We start from the raw sequence: 25706 nt of genomic DNA, 5'->3' as shown, positions 1-25706 counted from the left end.
AACACATTGTGGCAAGCATTGTTTTTGAGCAGTTTCACGTATATAATTTTATTTGAGTTGTACAATGAAAGATTGGCCATGTTTCATCTTAAGAATCTAAGTTTTCCACTATTAGTTTTTATTTCTTGAAATAATCTCTACCTTTTCTACTTCACAGAAGAAATGAGTGAAGCGTATTAAATGACCGCAGCTTATTCACAGCAACATTAGAGCTTGGGCTTGAATCTGAGATTTTGGTGTCGTGTGCCTTATTATGGCACCTTTAAGGTTTTGAGGGAAATTTAGTTACAGTTGAGTTTTAAAACTGTGATTTGCTTCTGAAGCTCAAGAAGATAATTTTAGACTCTTAATTCAGGGTAGTTTGCTACTTGCTGCTTCCAAAGGGTCAGCACTCTGAAATTCCTTGCCTGTGGCTACTAGATAAGTTTATATTGTTCATGTGCAGTTATTGACTGATTTTGAAGCAGGATTGACTTCAAGCCACTTCTCAAATTACTGGACTTGCTTACAGCTGGATTGGTCCCATGCTGAAGCTTGTGCTTGGAGATGATCTATATTCTCAAAATGTGGAATGCTCCTTTTGATATTTATGATATCTTGCTCAATGCTAATTAGAGCCCTACCCTTACGTGTCCATAGGTGACCACATTATTTGCTAGATATTCTTACTCCAGTCTTCATTGCTCTGACATAAGCGTTTTTGGGATAAACTCCTTTGCCTGAAGTTCCTCTTCTGTATTTGTGAACAAAAACATCTGAGAACCATGATAAAGATTAGAAAGAAAAAGGTGATGAATTTACTTAACTGAAACTGTATGTGCTAGGGTTTAAGTAAAATTGAAACCATTCTTCATCTGAATGTAGTCCTTTATTGTCTCAGAAATGATTAATTTGAATTCATTTTTTTGGGGGGGGAAGGTGTGAGATTTTTTTCCCTCACCTTTTGGCTGTTATCTTTTTGCAGGATTTACTATAATGTTTTTGGTTTCATTTTGGTATTGTTTGCAATTTTATGTGAATTGTAAGCAATGTAAGGGAATTTAAGAAAATTTCTAGCAATGAAATCTTTAAGAAAGAAGACTTTTGGGTTCACATGTAATACATACTTGAGTGGTTGTTTTATTATGCTTATCACTCCATATTTTGAAAATTTAGTCCTGAAGACTTTTTTGAAGGTCTGTGAACAAGGTTTCTTAGATGAGAAACCAGTCCCAGATGGGTCACATGTTCTGGTTGTATAACTGGTGGGTGGTAGAATGAGGAGCTGAATGCAGTTCTTCTGACTTGAAGTCTAGTAATTTTCACTGCTTTTCCCTAAAGCAAACTTTGTAGTACAAACTACTACTGAATTTTGAGAAACATTAACTTCTTATCAATTTTCCTTAGTGTAATGGTTCATAAACTCTGTGTTAACTTGAATTTTATACTAAGGTCCTTAACAGGGAGGGGGTGCTAGGAGATATCCTTGACTGGGGAACGTTTTTTATTATCTCCTGTGAGTCAGTGAGTTGGTTGCCAAACAAACCAAATAGACCCAGAGGAAGCTCATTTGAAGAAGTCAATACAGGCTTTCTTTTCTTTTTTTTTTTTTTTACATAGAAGAGTAAACTAAATATAGTAATATTTTATGTAAAGAACCTTATGTTTAATGTGAATACTAACGTAGTTCAATACGTTTATACATTGTTAATTTAGTTAAAGTATTGTTTTAGATTTAAAAACCAAAATTATGAAACTCAAAAGGCAATTGTTTGAAATGTAGCAACTGTTATTTCCAAGGTTGGAAATTATATTAGTAATGATCACCTAACTATTTGCATAACTAATAGCTCCATTTAATTTGCATAGTTAGTAGCTATATTTAGATGGGAGAAGTAAGTGGTATAAGGTCAGTGTTCTAAGTGAAGAACTGGCTCTGTGTAGAAACTAACGGTATATTTTGAAGCCTTTCTTACTCAGGTCAGGACAAGAAATACAACTGGTTTTAGATCTGCCTAGGTGGCTTTGTAAAATGATGTTCTTAAGCAATTTATTTCTTTGTATCGCCTGAACTTTTTACGCTTTTTTTTAGAAATATGGCTGTTGTATTATTTATTTGATCTAATTCTGATTTAGTTGCTCTTACATTTTTGTCTATGGAAAAAAGGTTGCTAAGCAAATTGATCATTTGTAAATAAAATTTGAAGGGTGATGTTTAAGATTATTTTCAAGCACATTGGAAAAGCCCACTTGTAGTGATAGGTGGTTCTTTACTCTTACAAAATGTGACAGAAAATCTTTAAGTTAGAGATGGTGTATGCCCTTATGTTAAAAAAAAAAAAACATTTAAAATGTAGATTTTTTAACATTCAGAATTGACTACTCTTAGGTAAATAATAATATGGTATTTACTCTGCTTAGGAAAAAAATAGATTATGATGCACATAAATGACCTAAAGATATCAATTTAAACTTTTTTTTTAAAGCCTGTTAAACATTTTACTATTTTTAGTTTTGCATTTTCCTTTCAGTTCCTCATTTTTGTAGAAGTCATTGGAATAATAATAGTACAAAAAAAATTCTATCTTGTAAACTGTTTTTTTTTCTGTTTAGGAAGTGCATTTCTTAGTCCAATAAGGTAAGGAAATACACTAGAGAAAATGGGCAACTACAAAGAGTAGTGTTGAGACAAAATGTGTTTCAGTAATAATTGTGGCCAATTTGGTGGTAATTTGTTACATCAGTGATATAGTTTGTATTTTGCGATTAACATAAATTTTGATCAAGTGGGGGTAAGGTTAGAATCAGATGAAGTATTTGTGTTCATATGCACGACGAGTATGAATATTTTTGTCTACTTTTCTGAAATTAATAATTGACTTCATGAGTTTAGAGACCCTTTTTCCTGTTTTCCCAGAATGTAGTTTAGTGCTTGGTGCATCAGAGGCAGTCAATGAAATCTTTTTTTAAACTGAATACATTTTTGAAGAACAACACACTGCATTATATTTTAGAATGTTTGGAGTTTTTGGGTAAAATAATGGTTTGATCTGTAAATAAACACCTGTGATTTGCAAATAAACTGTTGAGTGAGAGAATGGAAGCCAGAGCATTTTGGAAGAGTCTAGAAATGTAGGATGGTACTTCAAACTATTATTAAAACATTTACTAATATGTATTTGGGGACTTTTCCTTTCCCCAAACATCTTCTTGACTTACCTGGAATTATGTGAAGACATTTCTAACACAAATGAGATAACTGAGTAATGGGTTCAAATGTATCCCACTCTTAGTTATTTGTACACAGCTGTTATACTAGTTGGATATTTTGTTTACTTACTAAAAATGAAGTATGCAAGAAGAACATACAAAACAGGTCTATTGTAAGAATTATAAGGACATTTCAATGAAATCTTTAGAATGGCTTTGGGAATAGTGCCCCCTTATGGTTTAGGAAATACAGAGCCTATATTCGTTTTTACCATTAAAAAAATGGTAAAACATTTATAAGTATTAACATTTTTAAAAAGGCTGGTGATAAGTTACAACTTTATTCTTTTTGATCTGATAAATGGGAAAAAATTAAGAAACTTCAAGGAAGAAGAAAAAGGGTATACTTGAATCACTGTGTAGGCAGCCAGCAGTGTTCTCATAGCTATGCATACATTATAATTTATGCCACTGGGAGAACAAGGAAGTAATCAAGAATTGGGTTAATTTCAATTCCTTTAGTATTCTGGGAAAGGAAAGTGTGGAGCAAAACTCATTTTGTTCAAGTAAAGAGATAGAACTAGTTTGGGAATAGCTTTAGTAATGACTGGAAACTATTCTGTCCACATGCAGAATTTTGGTCTAATGAGGGTTCATAAACTTAAAATAACTTAAGGATTTTATTAGACTGTGAAAAGCAAAAAGAAGATATATAATTAAATTCTAAATCTTTTCTTAAGGTGAAGCTTGCTTCATTCACTAAATTAAGTATTACAGTACCATGCTAGGCAGAAAAAGGAATGAATAGAAAGATATAAATTACTTTAAAACTCATACTGATTTCTAGACTTAGAAGTGGGTCACAGAAATATGTACATAAAGACTAAATGGAGGCTCCTTAGGGCAGGACTTTATCTTCTAGTTTTTGAATCTAGAATGTGGTAGATGTTTAATAAAGGTTTGAATAACTGAATGAAGAGTCTTAACTAGCCCTATAAAGTTACCAGTGATTTTTGAGGAGAAAAAGAGGCTTAGTTTTAAAGCAGAGCAGCATTTTGTTTTTACTTGTGGTATTGAATTTGTTTTGAGATTTCAAATAGCCCTAAAAGTGCGTATTTTGTTTATCTTATGGGGACAAGGAATATGAAAGTTTAGAGGCTCACTAAAGATCATTTTGGTAACACTAGGGCTTTTATTCCATATTAAAAGTGTTTTTGTTGTTGTTGTTTTTTGGTGTGGTTATGAAAGCAATATAGGCCCACTGTAGTAAATCCTAAACAAGTGCAAAGAAGAAAACAAAATTTCTAATTCATAATTTCAACATAGATGATAATTAACACTGGAGTTTATTCCCTTACACATGTAATCCTTTGTAAATCTGTGCAAATGGCCAGTGCACAAGTGTTATTATTAATACAAGACTAGTTGTTGAAATAATACTTGTGGACCAATTCTAGGATCGTTCACTTAGAGCAAGGTTTTTCAAATTGCAGTTTGTCACTCACACAGCCCTTTTCATCTGGGGTTTCAAGAAAGGAGATTTAAGCCCTACAGAAAATGATCTGAGTGATGGTTTCATCATTTCTTCCAAAGATGGTGTATACTACCATTCTCAAAGCTTTGAAGTGAAGTTAATTCATTGCATACAGTGGATGCCTTGGGGCATTTGGGCTTATCTCTTGAGAACCCCAGTTGAGGGCCAGGAGGGTTATGAAATCAATTTAGTGGGTCACCGACATTAAAAAAATGAAGTAGAGTAAAATAAAAAATAGACTACATTGCATATAGTAAAATTAATCTACATAAAAAAATTAATCTTCATTTTGATATTCTCAACATACATTAATTGAAGGCCAAAATGATCTGAGATCATAATTTTTTATTTTTATTTGTTTTAATGTTTATTTTTGAGAGAGAAAGAGACACAGTGCGAGTGAGGGAGAGGCAGAGAGAGGGAGACAGAATCTGAAGCGGGCCCCAGGCTCTGAGCTGTCAGCACAGAGCCCCACGCCAGGCTGGAACCCATGAACTACGACATCATGACCTGAGAGAAAATTGGACGCTTAACCAACTGAGACACCCAGGCGCCACAGAGATCATAATTAAAAAAATTTTTTATTAATGTTTACTTATTTTTAAGTGACAGACCATGAGTGGGGAAGGCACCATCATAATTTTTTTAAAAAGCACATATGCTGGGGGGCCCCTGGGTGGCTCAGTAGGTTGAGCGACCGACTTTGGCTCAGGTCATGATCTTATGGTTTGTGGGTTTGTGGGTTCTTCCAGCCCTACATTGGGCTCACTGCTGTCAGCTTGGAGCCTGCTTTGGATCCTCTGTCCCCTTCTCTCTCTGCCCCTCCCCCATTCATTCTCTCTCTCTCTCTCTCTCTCTCTCTCTCTCTCAAAAATAAACATTTTTTGGGGCGCCTGGGTGGCTCAGTCGGTTAAGTGGCCGAGACTTCGGCTCAGGTCATGATCTTACGGTCCGTGAGTTCGAGCCCCATGTCGGGCTCTGTGCTGACAGCTCAGAGCCTGGAGCCTGTTTCAGATTCTGTGTCTCCCTCTCTCTGACCCTCCCCCGTTCATGCTCTGTCTCTCTCTGTCTCAAAAATAAATAAACGTTAAAAAAAAATTAAAAAAAAAATAAACATTTTTTGAAAAAGCATATATGTTGAAATGGGCTGGAAAAGCAAAACCTTAGATTTATACAGATATTTTAGTGAAAAGATGTATGTGACATGGAGATTGATAAGTTATTGTCATATTAAATGAATTGGTCTCTGTAAAATTGCAGTATAAAAATTTTTATTTTTAGGGGTGTCTGGCTGGCTCAAATCGGAGGAACACATGACTCTTGATCTCAGGATCGTGGGTTCGCACCCCACATTGGGTGTAGAGATTACTTAAATAAATAAACTTATTATTATTATTTTTTTATTATTTTAGAAGTAGGAACTTAACAGGACTTATATCAGTTTGCTCCTTTTCCTTCACATTGTGAAGGGAGTGGTATCAAACTACTAACTTCACATGGCTTTATTTCCATAAAGGATTTAAGATAATAGTTGCACATTATAAAAACGTGAGCCTTTGCTTTTGCTGTGAGCATCTTTGAGCACTTATTTAAACTTAAAATTGGCTTTGTGAAATAGGTGGTATCTTTCAGTGTGGGGGAGCAGCAGACATTGCTATATCTCCAGAAGATCTATCTGGTTTTGGTAATTTAGTGGAGGTGCTTAGATCATATTGTTTCAGTTTTGCATTAGGTTGATTAATTCTAATAATTACAATGAAGTGAGGCACAAGATTGAGCCTTAAAATCTCTTAAGTAGCTATTTGCTACCTTGTAACACTATTCCTCTTTCAGTTGTTGAAACGCTCATTCACAACATGTTGGAAGTACCGAGGAAACTTGATTCTTCAGTGAGAGATTCAGTTTCTTTCAGTAAGAGTTGTTGGCAGCTGTGTGGTAGGGTGTCTTTGTGTCCTTCTGAAATCATTTATTGACCACTTGAATGCCTTAGTATTATAATAACACAGCAAAAAGGCCCTGACAGGTATATCCACTTTATTCCTAAGGAATTATTGCTTAGCTGTGTATTCAGTCATGTGTTTAGTAAGGTTGCTAGTGATTTATGTTGGGCTTGTACAAAGTAATGTATATTTAATATACATTATCTTTTATTTCTTGTGTAAGCACATCATTAGAATAGTCTGTTAAATTTACCAATCTGCTAGTCCTTTGTATGCATACTGTTTTAGGAATAAATACCACAATCTAAAAATTTACCTCTTATAGCTCTTTCTAAATTCTGTTTTTAAAAATAATTTTTCCACATATTAAAAAAATTTTAATGTAATTTTTGGAGAGACTTTGGAAATCCTACCAGTATATGTTGAGGATATTATCTGGATTTCTTTAGTTCATCAATATTTGTCATTTGGATTTAATTAAGGGTCATAATATTAATCTGCTATTATAATTAAAAACTAGAGTATCATCTAAAAGCAAAGTTTATTATTGGAGATAAGTCTAGGAATTGTAAAGTGTTGTGATTTTTTTTTTTTAAAGTATAAATTGGAATGTTTATATGTGAATAGCACCGAGTGGGTAGGATTGCTTTTGTATCCAGAAAGTGGTGACTAAAATGTTTATTGTTTTTTGTTTTTTTTTGTAAATGAAATCAAGTTCTCTAAATTATTTGTCATTGTGAGACTAAAAAGCATTGTACTACCAAAAACACAATAGTTCTTTATTAGGAAATGTGATTATTAAAGGATCATGTGTATATAACACAGTAAGTTGAAATTTAGAGAAATTTTTATAAAACATTTCCTAATTTTTATTTATTTAAAATTTACTCTTGTGTACATTTTGGGATTGTTTTAATTTTGCTTTCATAGATGTTATTTGTTGTTTTATGACTTAGAGAAAGAATGAAATAATATGTCTGAAAATTTTCCTGTGTTTCAGATGAGGATGCCATCTGTTCATTTCGCGGTAGATAACGGTGGGGAAGTTGGGCGATAAAAGCATTTAAAAATGTTTAGGGCTCTAACTTAAGATACTAAGTGATCTACTTCTCTCCTTTGCCAAGTAATGTAATGAATTCTATTCTGATGTTTAAAAACACCAAGTAAATAAATTCTTCCCACCTTGAAAAGTGAGATAAGAGGTAATACGTACTCATATCTTGGTATCTAATTTTTATTCCTGATCAGTAGTAGCAACACTGCTGTGCCATTTAATTACATTGTTCTTTTTTTGAAGACCTAATTTGTATGTTGACACAAATGCAGAATAGATGAGAAAATCTGGCATGCCTGTGAATGTTCTGTTGTATAATATGTGCTTTTCTTAATTGTTTTTAACACACAGTTAGGATAAGTTGTTATAAATGTGTTTATGGCTTACCACATGTTAGATAAAATCAAATCCCAACATTTTATCATGGTTAGCGTTGTATATTTCCCCATCATTTGTATTATTTAATTTGTAGGTCTGATTTCTAAAAATACACCCCAGAGACTGTTGGGCTTTCTGGTACTTCATGGAGTAGAAGGATATTGAATGTGAAAGAGACTATCTTCTTTCTCAGTTTCATGGTAGCACAGTAACCCGATAAAAGGCCACCCTGGGAATTAATGAGCTAAGCTGTCATTCAGGATTCATTCAACAAATATTTATTAGTTCCTTCTACATGCCAGGCATGGTGCTAGGTACTGAAAATACACAAAAGTAAAGAAGATGGCCCTTGACCTAAAGCTGCTGTACAAGCAGAGGCTGGATAGCCACTTGTCAGTGATTTTGAATAGGGAATTCAGACGTTGGCTAGGGGACTGCACTAGGTGATCTTTAAAGAGGGTTTCTTTAAAATCCCTAGACTGTGATTCTGTTAGTTGGATTGTGTGAGATTAGAAAATAAAATAAAGGGCAGAAATTAGAGAGGGATGGATATTTAAAATGCTAGCAATTCTTTATGGAGGCATCTGAGGTTTAGAGATAATAGAAAATAGAAATATGTATTGGCTTTGGATCATGAATAAAATAGTAAAATTTAAACAAATCAAGCTTTGAAATTGATCAAAATTGAGTCAGATTTCAAGTCAAGGAGTTCAGAACTTGCTATTCAGGAGATTTGAGATTCCAGATATCTATAATAGAAAAAACTTTTGGGGCGCCTGGATGGCTCAGTCGGTTAAGCTCCTGACTTTGGCTCAGGTCATGATCTCACGGTCTGTGAGTTCGAGCCCTGCTTTGGCTCTGTGCTGACAACTTGGAGCCTGGAGCCTGCTTCAGATTCTGTGTCTCCCTCTCTGTCAGCCCTACCCCCACTCACGCTCTCTCTCTCTCTCTCTCTCAAAAATAAACATTAAAAAAATTTTTCAAGAAAAAACTTTAGAAAATGTCTCAATTTTGGTAATTTTAATTAAAAAAAACTGAGAAGCAATTGATATCTTGGGCAGTACATCCAGAATTATTTGGGATATATAACTGATTTAAAGTGGAGCTTTCTTTATTTTCTAAATAATGAGTTTAACAAGTGACTTCTAGAAAAGAAATTCCGATTTAATTGAAGCTGATCTTCAATTTTTTTTAATGTTTATTTATGTTGACAGAGAGGGAGAGTACTTGTGCATGAGTAGGTGTGGGGCAGAGAAGGGGAGAGAGAGAGAGAGAGAGAGAGAGAGAGAGAGAGAGAGAGAGAATGAATCCCAAGCAGACTCGATCCACACTCAGCACAGAGCCCGACACCAGGCTCGATCTCATGACCCTGAGATCATACCTGAGCTGAAATCAAGTCGGATGCTTAACCGGGTGAGCCACCCAAGCACCCTAGCTGATCTTACATTTCATTGATTTGTTACAGTGAGCTTATCCATGCTTATTAACACCTTGTCATACAGTGTTTTGGTGAAAAATGTTCTGCCTAAATGAGTTTTCTGGATGATGAAGCTACTCTTTTCAGCACTGTGTTCTTAAAAACTTTAACCTTTTTCCTGAATTCTAAAATGTCTTAAATAGTTTTCAGTCTTTCTAAGTGGTAGGTATGTATGTATACAGTGTAGTATTTATATCTGGTATAAGTTATAGAATATAGTTTATGTCATGTTAACTCAAGACTTTTTAAATATCAGTTTCTGTGCTCTGTTGTGAAGGTAGGGGACAAGTGAGCTTTATTAAATTATTTGCCCTGGTCTGTGATAAAGCCCTTAGATTGTCTTGCTTTTTGAATTAGTGTTTGTGTTTGCATTTTGTAATTCTTCTTAGGCTGTCGATTGTCACCTGGCATCTATTATTTAGTATCGTTGTTACCAGCAATATCCTTTCTAATTTACTTGTAGAACTAAGTTATCTGAGAAACTATGTAAACAAGAGATTGGCTTATTTTATAAATAAACATATGATTTTTGCCTCAGATTCTGAACTTTAGAATTGATCAGGATTGTGAGGTTGTTGTTGTTTTGTTTGTACTCTTGTAGAGAGCCTAGGGTCCCCTCACTGAATACTCAATTCTTAAATCCTTTGAAAATCTCTTTATTTCCCCTAGTCTTGTGGTCTTGTTAGTTTTTCAAATTACTTGTTCATTCTTTTTTTTTTTTTTTAAGTTTATTTATTTATTTTGAGAGAAGGCATGCGCTTGAGCGCCTGCAAGCAGGGGAGGAGCAGAGAGAGCAGAAGGCTAGAGAATCCCACGCAGGCTCTGTGCTGCCAGCGGGGCTTGAACTCACTAACCGTGAGATCATGACCTGAGTGGGTCTTCATCTCATGAATCGTGAGATCATGCTTGAGCTGAAGTCAGGTGTCAGATGCTCAACTGACTGAGCCCCTCAGGTGCCTTCCTTGTTCATTCTTAACCAAAATGTTGGCCTCCTACAAATAGAAGTTACCATATTTTTATTTTTGTGGATTAAAAAAATTGTTTTTAATGTTTATTTTTGAGAGAGAGAGAGCGCGCGTGTGTGCGTGCGTGTGAGTGGGGGAGGGGCAGAGAGAGAGGGAGACACAGAATCTGAAGCAGGATCCAGGCTCTGTGCTGACAGCTCAAAGCCTGACGCGAGGCTCGAACCCATGAACTTCAAGATCATGACCTGAGCCAAAGTGAGACACTTAACTGACTGGGACACCCAGGTGCCCTGTCCATATTTTTAATTTTGGCTTTTAATTGGCCTTAAATCACCTCCTGATTGATCAAGTTGTGTAATGTTTGCTCCAAAAGCTGTTTTCCTTTTCCTTTTTGGCCCATTAACAAAATGGGTAGTGGGTTGTCAGGTTTCTTCTGAGTTTCTTCCCCCATGAGTGAGATCTCCCCAGTCAAACCATGGACAGTTTATGAATTAATTTTGCTTGAATCACAACTGCTTAGCATCTAGAGATCTGTTTCCCTTCCATTTTGTGTAGTTTCTTGGTTCTGAACTGGAATATTGGGACATGAGGCAAAATAGTTTTCTTGGTTTCTTGGTATTTGGTGGCTGTCCTCTGAGTGCTGTGTTTATGAATTATTGGATGATGGCATCATTTCCCACACACTTTACCCAGTTGCAGAAGTGAATGGAGACTCTCAGAGGCAGTGTCAGAAGAATATGAAGCTCTCCTTTTTGTCACATCCTTCTCCTCCTTCACCTCATTCTTAATTCCATTCTCTCTTACTCCACTGGGTTTGTCTGTTAGCCTCTTGTTTTTGTTGCTCACCCAAATACTGCCACCTTTTAGCTCACTCCTCTACCAAGTGAGTCTTGTTCCCCCTTTAATAAGATACTCTTTTCCCACAAGAGCAGGGTCATTACTGTAATTTGAATGGTGGTGGTGGTGGTGGGAGTGGGAGTGGTAGTGAGGAGGCCATGTGAAACAAACCAAATAAGGGAGAGGTTAGTAGCCACAGGTTATTCTTTTCTGTTTCTTTTCTTTTCTTTCTTTAAAAATTTTTTTTTTAATGTTTATTTATTTTTGAGAGACAGAGACAAATCATGAGCAGGGGAGGGGCAGAGAGAGAGGGAGACACAGAATCCAAAGCAGGCTCCAGGCTCTGAGCTGTCAGCACAGAGCCTGACGCGGGGCTCGAACCCACAAACTATGAGATCATGACTTGAGCCGAAGTCGGATGCTTAACCAATTGAGCCACCCAGGTGCCCCATCTTTCTCAGTTTCTGAACCTCACTTTTCTAATGTGTAAAATGGAGATCATGATACCTACTTAATGTAAGTTATTGTTAGAATTAAGTAGGATGTATAAAGTTCTTATCAGGTAGATGCTCATTAAGTAGCCAAAAGGGTTTACCTTCTTCTTTGCCTTTATTCACAGGTACAGTTTATGAGGAAGTATGGTTTACTGATAAGTGTTAGGCAAAGTAGTTTAGCTTGGCAAACTTTTGTGGTGCTTGTGTGTTTGTTTTTTTGTGATGTTTATTAGAGATCAGTTGCCTGTGAAAGGAAGGGAGTAGGGGCAAGACTGGGTAGAGGGAAGGTAAAAATGTGCAATGCAATCCCATCACTGTTTCATCCAAGTTGGTAGGGAGCTGTGGAGTGAATAATGCCCATTTGAGTTGTGCCATAATAGGATAAATTGGCTGTTCTTTGGACTCCTACCCCCCTCACATCAGTCACCATATTAGCTGCATGACCCGGCTTTGAGAAATTTCCTCACAAGCATGGGCTGCTCAGGTACTATGCTGAATTCTTGAGGTAAACCCTCCACAGATCTGTGGAGTTCTCTCTGGGCACCTTTCTCTGTGCTGCAGACTCTATTTGCCTTGGTCTTTCTGGACATTCTACTCCTCCACTCAGGTTACTCTGTGAGGCTCTGCTTGGGTTCCCTTATCTTTTTAATTTTTTTTTTTTTTTAACATTTCACTATACTTCTTTTATTAGATATCTACCTATTCATCCCTCTATCAATTCACTTTTCTTCCCCTCCAGTTTTATTCAGAAATAATCGATATCATCACTAAGTGTAAGGCATACAGCATGATAGTTTGATTTGCATGTGTTGTGAAGTGAATTACCACAGTAGGTTCAGCTAACATTCATCCTTCTAGTGTAGTCTGTCTTGGTTTCTGAGGTGCGATGGGGCGCTTCAGCTTCACCACCCCCATCCCCTGTGTTACAGCATTCTCTCACTGGTGACTTGCCCTTGAATAGATGTTAGTTGTTTTTCTTGCATGTGGCGGGGGTGGTGGGGCAAAGTCAGGAACAACCTATGTTGCCATCTTAGTGACCTCACTCCCCTGGCAAATATTTGTTGCTATAGAATGCCATCTAATCCATTAACAAATACTGTAGGGAAAGGGTATATTCTAGCTGATTGTAGCAGCAAGAAGGATCGGAACTTACCAATGCTGTACATTTGTAAGGTGCTATTTAAAATGGATTTAAAAAATAGATTCCAGCAGTGCCTGGCTGGCTCAGTGGGTTAAGCATCTGACTCTTGATTTCAGCTCAGGTCATGATCTCACAGCTGTGAGGGAATCTGCTTGGGATTCTCTTTCCTCTCCCTCTGCCCCTCCCTTGCTTGCACGCTCTCTCTTGCTCTCTCTCAAATAAACATTAAAAAAAATAGGGGCGCCTGGGTGGCTCAGTCAGATAAGCATCTGACTTCAGCTCAGGTCATCGTCTCATGGTCCATGGGTTCAAGCTCCATATCAGGCTCTGTGCTGACAGCTCAGAGCCTGGAACCTGCTTCAGATTCTGTGCCTCCCTCTCTCTTTGCCTCTCCCCTGCTCACGCTCCATCTCTCTCAAAAAATAAAATAAACACTAAAAATTAAAAAGCATTTAAAAAATAGATTCCATAAGTATGAAATTTTATGAAATCATTTCTGATAATCCATGTTGAACATGCATACTGAAACTATTTCTTTTTAAAAAAAAATTTTTTTTTTTTTAACATTTATTCATTTTTAAGAGACAGAGACAGAGCATGAGTTGAGGAGGGCAGAGAGAGAGGGAGACACAGACTCTGAAGCAGGCTCCAGGCTCTGAGCTGTCAGCACAGAGCCCGACACGGGGCTCGAACTCATGAGCTGTGAGATCATGACCTGAGCTGAAGTCGGACGCTCAACCAACTGAGCCACCCAGGTGCCCCTGAAACTATTTTTTGAAAGGATGGTTGATGTTTTGAGTGACTAGATTTGGTACTTTAAGGACAGACTGCCTTGTAAGAAGATGACTCTTAAATAATGTAACTCTTACTAGCGTTCTCCGGAGACATCCTATGGCCCTATCTGGTTGACACATAAAATTAACCATCACATCTTCCTTCAATGAACTTTTTCCCTTCTACATTTTTCTACAGATAGATACATCATCAGGAATGGAATTACAGTCATGGTACCCTGTTATAAAGCAGGAAGGTGACCATGTTTCGCAGACACATTCATTTTTACATCCCAGGTGAGTGGGTATTGGCTCATTTGTTTGTTCGTTCATTCATTCATTCATTCATTCATTCATTCATTCCTTCAACATCTATATGTCAGGTACTGTTCTAGACTCTGCCAATTCATTATTTAGTTTTAGGCTTGTTAATAAATGAATTGTAAATTGTGTTGAATATTTGAGATAACCTTTTCTTGGTGTGTATGTTCTTTCTAGGAAATCATCATTTCCTTTTCACCCTGAAGTAAACATTGAAAATTTTCCTTTAATTTCCTTCCTTTTAAGAGGTAAACCAACTCTTCAAGAGTTTGGTATGCAACTTTGATATTTTACAAGGAAATTTTTTGAAATTTAGAAGTTTTCATAGTAACCATATCCCTCAAAATCCAGTGTTCACATTTTCAATAAAAATCCACCTTAGATTATAAACTTTTTCTTTGCCGATTTCTAGATTTTTATTGCTGTAAATATATATTCCCCCTCCCCACCCCCCCCCCCCCCCAAACACGGTGATGAAGAATCTCAGTCTTACATTTGCACAGTTCCTACCATTCCTATTGTGTTGAAGTAACTCTTTGGATATTATTAAATCTGTCCGTTTTCTTAGCAGAATACTGAGTTTTCATCTGCAGAATTCATGTGATTGGTAAAGAGGAACAATATAGATTACCGCGTAAAGAAAATCAGATGTAAGAAGAGATCATTAGCATTTAGGGAATGAAGTATTATGTTAGTTAAATGGTTGCATCTTTTGGCTAAAGGTTATGCAGATTATAGTTAATAGTATGGTACTTCAATATCTAGCTCCAGTTTGTTCCATGGGTCTCTCAGGTAATCTGCAGAAAATTCTATGTGAGCTTTGAGCAAAATTGGTAGTCATGCCTTCAATCTTAGTTTTGTGCAACTTACTATTGAATTTTTATCAAATTAGGAAGTACTGAAGTAATTTAGGAAGATCGCTCTGTGGGGTTTGAAACAAGTAGGACTTGTTGCCCAGTAGCGGTGTTCAGACTGCTATAGAAGACGGGCCCTGGGAGCTCCTGATTGGGCCTGCGGTGAATCTGGCTCTAGCCTTATAATGTGGAACTGTGGAACTGAATCAGCCTCTCTATAACAGAGCAAGGATTCCTTGGCTTTGGATGGGTGGCAGGCAAGAAAATGGTTCTCCAAGTAGTATATGGTCTGTTTTCTTTCTAGCATAAGCCTTACCTATTTAGGGCTATTAAATAGCTCTAAAAGTGCTTGATGCCTTTAATTCTCAGGTGGCTTTGAGGGAAGGAGATGAGACTAATTTTCTTTCCCTGTGGGTATCTCTCTGTGCTTAGAGATTACTTTTTGCAAAATAACGAAAATTACTCATAATTTTGCACTTACTGCCTAAAGTACTGAATTTTTAAGGAATTCTTTTCTGTGACCCTTATTTTCTGAGTTGTTATGTTGTCTGTTTTAATGTAAAATTTTTTAATGATAGAAATAGATTTAATGTATTTTGTTTTTTTACCCAAGTGTAATATGTGTCTTATTTTGCCTTTCTCTGTCTGTAGCTACTACTTATACATGTGTGATAAAGTGGTTGCACCAAATGTGTCGCTTACTTCTGCTGTATCCCAGTCTAAAGAGGTCACAAAGACAGAGACAAGTAGGACCGTACCAAGACCATCAGAGAAGCCTCATAGTAGTGGGAAACATCAAAAAGTGGTATCGTATCCAGATGTCTCACTGGAGGAACAGGAGAAAATGGATTTGAAAACAAGTAAAGAATTATGTAGCCGTGTAGGTAAGTACTCAGAAATTATTTTTTGAAATCAGATATCTAATTAATCTGTTTTTTCAGCATTTTCAAAGAAGATTTCTAGGTAAGAGAATGTTCCAGATAATTGAAGCTTTTATCTTGAAAAAAAATGTACCTTTCAAAACTCTGAGTTTTTTTTTAGCACGGTGATAGCTATTGCGGCTAAAGATACAGATATGTGGACTACATGGTTTCATACTGTGGGTGATTTTTGTATGACTTTTTTTTTCCCCTTTCCTGCCTTTTTTTTTTTTTTTTCTGTCAGTTTTTTTCAGAAGGTCCTTTTTAATTTGCTGTGAGTGGAGAAACCATTTACTAATGCTAGGACTTAGTACGTAAGAGTAGTGAGGTGTAGGACTCAGGGAAACTTAGTCATGGGATAAGCAAGGAGTGAAAACTCATAGCTGTGAGTGAGAGCCAAGCAGATGGCATAAAAGCAGAATGCTGGCTGGACATCTTAAAAAAATAAAAGAGCTGCCTATTACAGTGGCTTTTAAAGTGCCGTGGACCAAACAAGACATATCTGTACAAATGCTGCTTCTTTTATCCTCTTTATAGCAGCAGAGCTTTGCTTACAGCTTAGGCAAAGTGTGATAGTTGTTGCAGCTTTCCTGGAGTAGTTGAAGATTCTTGGGGTCAAGGGGGTTTCTATACTTTAATTTTGAGATTTTTTTTTTTTTTCAACGTTTTTTATTTATTTTTGGGACAGAGAGAGACAGAGCATGAACGGGGGAGGGGCAGAGAGAGGGAGACACAGAATCAGAAGCAGGCTCCAGGCTCCGAGCCATCAGCCCAGAGCCTGACGCGGGGCTTGAACTCACGGACCGCGAGATCGTGACCTGGCTGAAGTCGGACGCTTAACCGACTGCGCCACCCAGGCGCCCCTAATTTTGAGATTTTTAAAATTCAACTTTCTTTGGATATAAATATGGTAAATAATAACCGGTAACATACTAGTAAGTCTTATTTGCAGTATATCTCCCAAATTAATTCTAGTGACTTGTAAAAAATTGTTGGGATATAGTTCATGTACCATAAAATATACCTTTTTAAAGTGTACAGTTTTGTGACTTTCAGTAAATTCATAAAGTTGTTCATCAATACACCTATTTAATTTCAGGACATTTTTCTCATCCCCAAAAGAAACCGTGTAATCCATTAGAAGTTACTCCTCATTTTCCTCTTTCTCCAGCCTCTATTTATTTTCTGTTTTTATAGATTTGCCTATTCTGGACATACCATATAAAAGAGATCATATAATATGTGACCTTTTATTGTCTGACTTCTCACTTTGCATAATATTTTCTCAGTCGTTGTAGGATATTTTAGTACTTGTTTTCTTTTTATGGTTTAATAATACTCTGTTGTATAGATAAATACCACATTTGGCTTGTCCACTCATCAGTTGATGGACACTGAATTGTGTCCACTTTTTTTTTTTTTTTTTTTTTTTAAGTAGGCTCCATGCCCAACATGGGGCTTGAACTCATGACCCTGAGATTAAGAGTCTCATGCTCTACTGAGTGAGCCTGCCAGGCACCCCAAATTGTGTTCACTTTTTGGCTATAATGAATAATGCTGCTGTCAACGCTTATGCACACATTTTAATGTAGACATGTTTTTTCATTTCTCTTGGGTATATATTTAGGAGTGAAATTACTGGATCATATTTAACATCTTGAGGGACTGCCAAACTGTTTTTCAAAGCAGCTGTACCATTTTCCTTCTCACCAGCAGCTTATGAGGGTTCCAGTTTCTGCACATCTTTGTCAACACTTATTGTTGTCTTTTGATTATAGCCATCCTAGTTGTTGTAAAGTGGTATATCATGGTTTTGATTTGCAGTTCTCCAATGACTAATGATATTGAGTACCTTTCCATGTTTTATTGAATCTCTTCAGATCCTTTGCCTATTTTTACTTTGGATTATTTGTCTCTTAACTATTGACTTATAAGTGTTCTTTATATATTCTGGATAGTAGACCCATATCAGATACATGATTTGCCATTCTATCAGTTGTCTTTCATTTTATTGTTGGTGTTTTTGAAGCACAAAAGTTTTAAATTCTGATGAAGTCCAATTTATTTTGTCTTTGATTGCTTATGTAGATGTTATTCTCAGAAACCATTGCCAAATTCAAGATCACAAAGATGTGCATATAAAAGTTTTAGCTCTTACATTTAGGATTTTGTTCCATTTTGAGTTAATTTTTACATACAGTGTGAGGTTCAACCTCACTCTTTGTATATGAATGCAGTTGTTCCAACACTATTTGTTGAAAAGACTGTTCCCTCCTGACTGAACTGTTTTGGTGCCCTTGTCAAATACCAGTGGCCCATGAAAGTATGGGTTTATTTCTGTATTCAGTGTTTATGCCAGTACAGAGTCTTGCTTTCTGTAGCTTTGTAATAAGCTTTGAAATTGGGCATTGTGAGTCCTACACATTTGTTGTTTTTCAAGATTGTTTTGATTATTTTGGATTCCTTGCATTTTCATATGAGTTTCTGAATCAGCTTGTCAATTTTTGCCACAAGCCAGGTGAGATTTTGATAGGAATTGCATTGAAAAAGTAGATCCCCTTGGGGAGTATTACCATCTATCTTAGTCTGTTCAGGCTGCTGTAACAAAAATACCATAGACTGGGTGGCTTATACCACAAACATTTATTTTTCATACTTCTGGAGGCTGGGAAGTCCAAGATCAGGGCATCAGCAGATTTGGTGTCTGGCAGGGCCCTGCTTCCTGGTTCATAAATGTCTGTGTTCTTCTCAGATACATGATGGAAGTCCTCACATGATGGAAAAGGCAGGAGAGGTCTCTGGAGTCTCTTTTATAAAGGCATAGATTCCATCATAGGTCTTATGACCTAATTATCTCCTAAAGCCCCTGCCTCCTATTACCATCATTGGGCATTAGTATTTCAACATACTGAATTTTGTGGTCACTGACATTTAGTTCATGGCCCCATCTTAACTGTATTAAGTCTTCCAATCCATGAACATGGGGTGTCTTTTCATTTATTTAGGTCTTTAATTTCTTTCAATGATACTTTGTGTAGTTTTCATTGTAGAAGTCTTGCACTACTTTTCTTAAGTTTATTATTTTATTATTTTTATTTTATTTGCAAATGAAATTTTTTCATTTGTGGATTGTTCTAGTGACTTTTTAACAGTGATGCTCATTTTTTGTTACCTCATTTTTGCCTCTCAAAGATCCATCAGTCTCAAATAATTCGACAAGTAAAAAGAAACCCGAGTCTACCACTTGCAATTTCATCAGAGACACAAGCAAGACAGGAATTGACCGTGATATTGTTGCTTCATCGCCACTTCTTGTCAAAGATATCATTTGTGAGGATGATAAGGGAAAAATCATGGAAGAAGTAATGAGAACTTACGTAAAACAACAGGAAAAACTGAACTCAATTTTGCAGAAGAAGCAACAACTTCAGATGGTAAAATCTAAATGATAGTCTATTGTGAAAACAGGCTTTTGCATATCTTTAAGAAACAAGGGATTGTAAATGTGTTTAAGATTGTTTAGAGTTTTATTACTCATAAGCAATTTTCTTTTAAATTTTTAAAGATGTTTTCAAGATAATTACTTCTATATAAAACTGATACGACAGCTGAATATTAGATGTTTTCTGACCTATTTTTTTTCCTGCATTGAAATTTTTAACATGATGGAAATAAAATAAAAATTGTATTGTAATTCTTCATATTACAGGAAGTTGAAATGTTGAGTAGTTCAAAAGCTATGAAGGAACTCACTGAAGAGCAGCAGAATTTACAGAAAGAGCTTGAATCTTTACAGAATGAACATGCTCAGAGAATGGAAGAATTTTATATTGAACAGAAAGACTTAGAGAAAAAATTAGAGCAGGTAATGAAGCAAAAATGTACCTGTGATTCAAATTTAGAAAAAGACAAAGAGGCTGAATATGCAGCACAGGTAAGAATTACTCAGTTTGTATAATGTTGCCCTTTCAGTGTGGAAATTGAGGTTGTTACCTTCTTTATTAAAGAAGTTACTTTTTATCAAGCTCATTTCATTGGGCAAGATTTAAAAATAGATAATTCTGTTAAACACAAGTTTAAGCTGTATCATCCAAGATGATTTTTCTATTTTGATTGCTTTATTAAACTTTCATTAGGTTTTTGTAGTTGCCCAAAATGCTACTCATTAGCTTTTGAATAGCAAATGTTACATTATCTTAATATAGAATATGGGCTTTCACATCAACAAATTAACAGACATGAACTGTTGCCCACTATGTTCAGAAGCTCTCGAGCAAAAATGAATAGTAGCTCACTGGGGAAGGTGATCAAATAACCCTTACCATGAGCAGGCTGTGTGAGAGGTATATCAAAGTGTAGGGCATAATGAAAGTGCTCTAGGTGTTATGTTAGTTCTCTTCCCTTTGTTTTTCTTTCAATTCAATGCTATGTCAGAGTCCGACGAATAGTATTAATCAAGAGATTGTAATATGCATGAAGTAGTTCATTTTGTAAAAAGTAATTTGAAAGCAGGTCTTTGCCATGATCTGAGGACTAAATGGAAAAACAAAACTGAATGAAAACTGACACAGTCTTTTAAATCCCACAGTTGGCAGAACTGAGACAGAGATTGGACCACGCCGAGGCTGATAGGCAAGAACTCCAAGATGAACTCAGACAGGAACGGGAGGCAAGACAGAAGTTAGAGATGATGATAAAAGAGCTGAAGCTGCAGATTTTGAAATCATCTAAGACTGCTAAAGAATAGAAACCTTTAAAGAGATACGTCTGTGTTTCCCAACAGGGTTTATTTTTGTTCTTTCTGTGTGTGCTTTGATTATTGAATTCTGAATAACTTGTCTGCATGAAGATAACTAGGCATTCTATCCATTTGTAGATCAGAGAAAGTGAAGAGATTATATATTAGTACATACATTTTTACATTTTCCAAATGAATGAAAATGTGTGTTTCTTTGTACTTTTTTTTCAATTGGCTTAGTGACAGTAGTACATGGTTTCAACTGTTAGATAATCTGCCTAGATTCTGTTGCAAATTTAGCAGTTGTACACTTTTTAAAAGCCGCATTGTGTGATGGATAGTTGTGGTCAGTTTTGTTATCCATATTTCACACTCAATTTTACATACATTAGTGACTTCATATTTCAGATATATAGAGCTATTGAAGGAGTTGAGTCTCCATTTTTTCATTAACACAATCTCCCTTCTAAATTGATAATAGTTTTACTCATTATTATATATAAAATTTGCTTTTATTTGGTTCATATTAATGAATTTCCACCAGTGCTTTTCTTTTTAATGTCTCCTAAGAGACATTTTGTCAAAAGAGGAATTTCATTGATGGGGTTATAGCACACCCCATAGGCATAATGAGGAAGGATAACATACTTTGTCATACGCTGCTGTTAAAACACAAGAAGTGGTTGTAATTTGTTTTTTGGTTAAATGTGGTTGTATTTAGAATTTTTTTTATGTAGCAACTTTAGAAGAGGGAATAAAATGTAATAATTTTTGAACTTTTGTTTATGTTGTTAATAGAGGTGTGAAAATATTAATGTTCTTGAGAAAAACTGATACCATTGATGTATATCAGTTTGTATACAATCCATAATCCTCCTGTACAGTTTTTATATGTAGTTATGGGTCTTACTGAAATTTATATAATAGATTTGTTTTCCTTAATGGGTTCATTTTTCCTTAAATTGTAAAATATTAAATACCTTGAAGGTTATTTTGGATTTTTGTATGTTTAAATGTTAAGTCTTACCAATATTTGCACGAATGGACCATTTTCAATTACTACTTAATATCAAAATCAGGAATTTACAGTCACCTGATAGTGTATGAGAGGTTAATATAGGGAAGTTTAGTTACCTGCTACTAAAAGGTTTTTAGATAATTTTTAGAAGACAAAGAAATTCCATAGTTTGGGGGGAGGACAAATCTTCTGCACTTTTTTTTTGCACAGAAAAGTCTGTCATTCTTTAATGGCAAATTTCATATTCTTTAACTCTTGGCTTAAAAAATACTAGGTAAAGTTCTTAGTATGCATTTTTTAAAGGAAGTTTCCTGAAGTTACCGTTTACTGATATTATTATTCCAGTAATTTTATGTTTATGTTCTCATGTAGGGTACTGTATGAAATTACTTGAGAGCTAAATTTATTTTTGAAATAAATCAGCTAGAGTTAAGGTTATATACTATTCCCAGCATAGACGATAGATGCTCTACTGGTATAGAACTTCAAAAATCAGTAGGTTATCATTCAGCCAGTTATTTTCGTATTTTGCTTAATGGTACTTACATATCCTAAAGGAATTTTTGTACTTCTCAAAGTATAGTTTCTTTACAAGAGTGTGATCTAAATGTGTATTTTCTATTTTCCATTTAATTTTACTATATTAACCCTGCAATTTAATTTGTTGATTCTTGGAGTCTCTTCAAGGAGGAACAAATGTTAAAATGACATACAGGAGCAAATGTTAAAAATGATATAATCTCCTAATACCTTTTATTTGGATCTGGAGAAAGAAAAATCATGAAGACATTTTATGATAAAGTTCATTTCAGTTGTGTCACAGTAAGCTTTTTGGGAGATAAACTCAAGCCTTATAATTTCATTTTTCTAATTTATTAAAAAATCTTTGTGCTTATGGTACATAGTAAATGACAAGCTTACTTAAGTTTCAACCCAAAAGTTCTAAAACAAATTGCGATTTGAAATATTTTATTTTAAAATTCTAAGCAGTGCTTAAACACCTTTAAATTATCATAAACTCTTGATGTTGAATTGAGTAAAGAAATATTTTTTCTAGTCCTTTGCATAAGGAAAATTTGCCACATGAAATTGTATAGTCTTCATTTTCCAGAAGATACATTGATGTGCCATAGGTTTATGTCTGTCTTCCTTGAAAATATAGCTTTTTAGTCAATTGTAAATATTATGCCTATTCTAGTTAAAAGTAATTTTAAGTTAAACTGCACCACATAGCTTGAAAATAGATTTTGTAATACTTTAAAAGTGGCCTCTGCTGAAATAACCTTATCCATATAAACTTATTCTTCTATACTTTGCATGCTCATTTTGTGTGTTGGTTGCTAGCTTAAAGTTTGTTTTGGTGTTAGTTTTTGTGTGCCAATTCATTAGACAAGCAGATTTTTCCTCAGACTTTGTAATATTATTCTTTTTAGGAAAAATATAAAAATATTTACTTTAAAAAGCTGCATTAAAGAACGGCCTAGCAAAAGTGCTAGAGGATCTTAAGGAAAAAAAGATAGAATATTAGCTTACTGGGTGATGGGTGATGTTTAATTTGGTGATGATAGTTTCTATTCTTTAAATGTTACGAGTAAAAGGTACCAAATCTATAAAGGTAGTAAATGTAAAACCTGCTGTCATTGAGGAAGCTCTAAACCACCCTGATTTCACAAATGCAACTTGTAACACTATCAAAAGATTTGACCAACCACATAAGTTTGGCTTGTGCTTTAGTTCTGTAAAGCATATTGTTTTGCTTGAATTTCTGTGTCCATGAGAGTTGGGATGTTTTATGCTTCTTGAACTAATTTTATAACATATTTAATATATTACCAATTGAGATATAAAATCATTTGTACATATTGAATTAAAAACCAGTTGCTAAAGTAGGTGAAATAGATTGAGTACAATGATATTCGCAGGTTATCCATATGTTTCAGAAGTCATGACCGAACAACCAATTTCTTTGCACATCTATGACTTCTGTTTGAAGGAAAGTAGAATGGTAAGGAAACTCGAGTAATATGATATGCGTTCGAGATATTTCCCTAAAGTTAGTTGTAAAGCTGATGCTGAAGGTTTTTGATCAGCTTCTAATGTTTTCTTCTCAATGACTTCTGTTTTGATTGCATAGGGGAAAATCCACATTTTCATTTGCTCTTACGCATTTAATCTGCACGACAGGACATTAAAAGTCAATATAATGAAAAGTTGTGCTCATACTGTACATCTATTTCTGTGCTTAGAACTACTTGTTAATTTTTATTGAAGCTGTCAGCAATAAGAGACACATTACTGCTGTATTATACGTTGTGGGATTGAATAAACAGCTTAAATTTTTTTTTTCTATTATAGGATACTGAAGCATTTCCATTACTGGAAGAAATTTGTATGGGTATTCTGTATTGCGTCTTTTTAAAAGGACAGTTTTTTTTTCTTTCTTTTTTAAAATTTTTTTGTAAAATCTTTCCATTTTAGATGGCTTCTAAGCTGCATAATGCAACCTGGAGCCTTTTTCTTTAGTAATAGACTTAAATGTCTTATATAGCGCTACTGTTTTTGAATTAGAAAATGATCAAATGTAAAAACTGAAATTTAAAAATTAAGCCCAGAAAACAAAATAGTGTATTTAGTTGAATGTAAAAGAAATTTGTAAGATTTTTTCTTCAATATAGATACCTCACTTGAAAATAAAGCACAGCATACTTAAAGTAGTTCTAGTAAAAACGTCCTGCTAAAAGAATTGCTTAATCTAGGACAACTTTGGGGGGAGTTATAGTTTGGGAAACATAAAATACACTTGCTTTTAACCATCCTGTTAGAAGTATTTGCTTATCCTGATGATTTTAAGCCAACACAGTAGTCTTAAATTATTTCTGAATTTCTAACCTGTGAAAGCAGTAAATGAAATACCTGTTCTGCAACTATTGAAACAAGTTGTTGACTATACTGACTATAATTCAATTTAAAATTTTGCCAATGATGTACAGTTTTATGGTTAAAATTGCTGTGGTTGGTTGCATCACATGACACAAAACTGTCCTCTACCTCACGTGAAATAAATATTTTATATGGTTTTACTATAAAACAAGACTCATCTATCTGGTCACTTAGTTTACAAATTTCGAATTATATTTATTGAAACATGACATACTGTGCTCTCAGCTTATACCTCAATCGTATTTTGTGCTGTTTTCCATTTTCATGCCTTGTAAATAACTTGTATAGATTGTGGATTAAATTCTGAATAAAAACTTTTAATGCCAATGAAACTGATTCAAGCTGTCTTAATATCCTGTGTGAACTCCACTTTCTTGTCTCTTAAGATTGACATATTCTCCTTTTGTCCTTTAAAGTTTATTATTCGTGACACACTAAATGATTAACTTGAGAAATATTTTTAAGATTATAAATTAAGACATTTAAAAAAATTTAACGTTTATTTTTGAGAGAGAAAGAGAGGGGGAGGGGCAGAGAGAGACAGAGACAAAATCCGAAGCAGGCTCTGGGCTCTGAGCCGTCAGCACAGAATCCAACATGGGCCCTGAACTCATGAGCAGTGAGATGGTGAGATAGTTACCTGAGCCAAAGTCGGATGCTTAACTGACATGAACCACCCAGGTGCCCCTAAAATAAGGCGTTTTATGCAATATTTCAGGTGCAGAACATACCAGCATTTGTGATGATTTTCTTTCATGATGTATTCTCTTGTTTTCACATCTTTCCCTTATTCCTCTACCCCCACCTCTGGTATTAGTGGTTTATGACAGCATAACAAATTACTCCCAAATTTAGCTGCTGGAAATAACATTTCACACAGTATCTGAAAATCAGAAACGCAAAGGCAGGTTAGCAGGGTGTGATGGTTCAGGACCTCTTAGTAGTGTGCAGTTACTATGTTACCTGGGGCTGAAGTCATTTGGGAGCTTGACAGCTGGAGGATCTGCTTGCAAGTTTATTCATATGGTTATTGACAGGTGTTCAGTTCCCTACTGTATAGACCTGTCCATGGAGCTCTGTACAGCGTGGTAGATGGCTTCCCACAAATGAATGATCCAAAGGAGAGTAAGAAT

The 25706-nt window shown here is 35.3% G+C and overlaps 1 protein-coding gene across 4 annotated transcripts in view; it reads left to right on the top strand.

Annotated features, from left to right (window-relative positions):
* SKIL (SKI like proto-oncogene) overlaps positions 1-24894 on the top strand; it is a 29478-nt gene extending 4584 nt beyond the window's left edge. For all 4 annotated transcript variants that reach the window (XM_042999118.1, XM_042999119.1, XM_042999120.1 and 1 more), the window contains 5 exons: positions 13982-14079; positions 15609-15841; positions 19070-19311; positions 19587-19811; positions 20466-24894. In XM_042999118.1, the coding sequence (XP_042855052.1) occupies positions 13982-14079; positions 15609-15841; positions 19070-19311; positions 19587-19811; positions 20466-20624 (957 nt within the window). In that variant the 3' untranslated portion in view covers positions 20625-24894. The remainder of the gene's footprint in view (positions 1-13981; positions 14080-15608; positions 15842-19069; positions 19312-19586; positions 19812-20465) is intronic.
* Positions 24895-25706: the final 812 nt, after the last annotated feature.

The sequence above is a fragment of the Panthera tigris genome, chromosome C2, assembly GCF_018350195.1.
Source record: "Panthera tigris isolate Pti1 chromosome C2, P.tigris_Pti1_mat1.1, whole genome shotgun sequence".
Classification (NCBI taxonomy): domain Eukaryota; kingdom Metazoa; phylum Chordata; class Mammalia; order Carnivora; family Felidae; genus Panthera; species Panthera tigris.
Note: the sequence above shows the minus strand (reverse complement) of the source record. Positions and strands in the feature narration are given on the sequence as shown.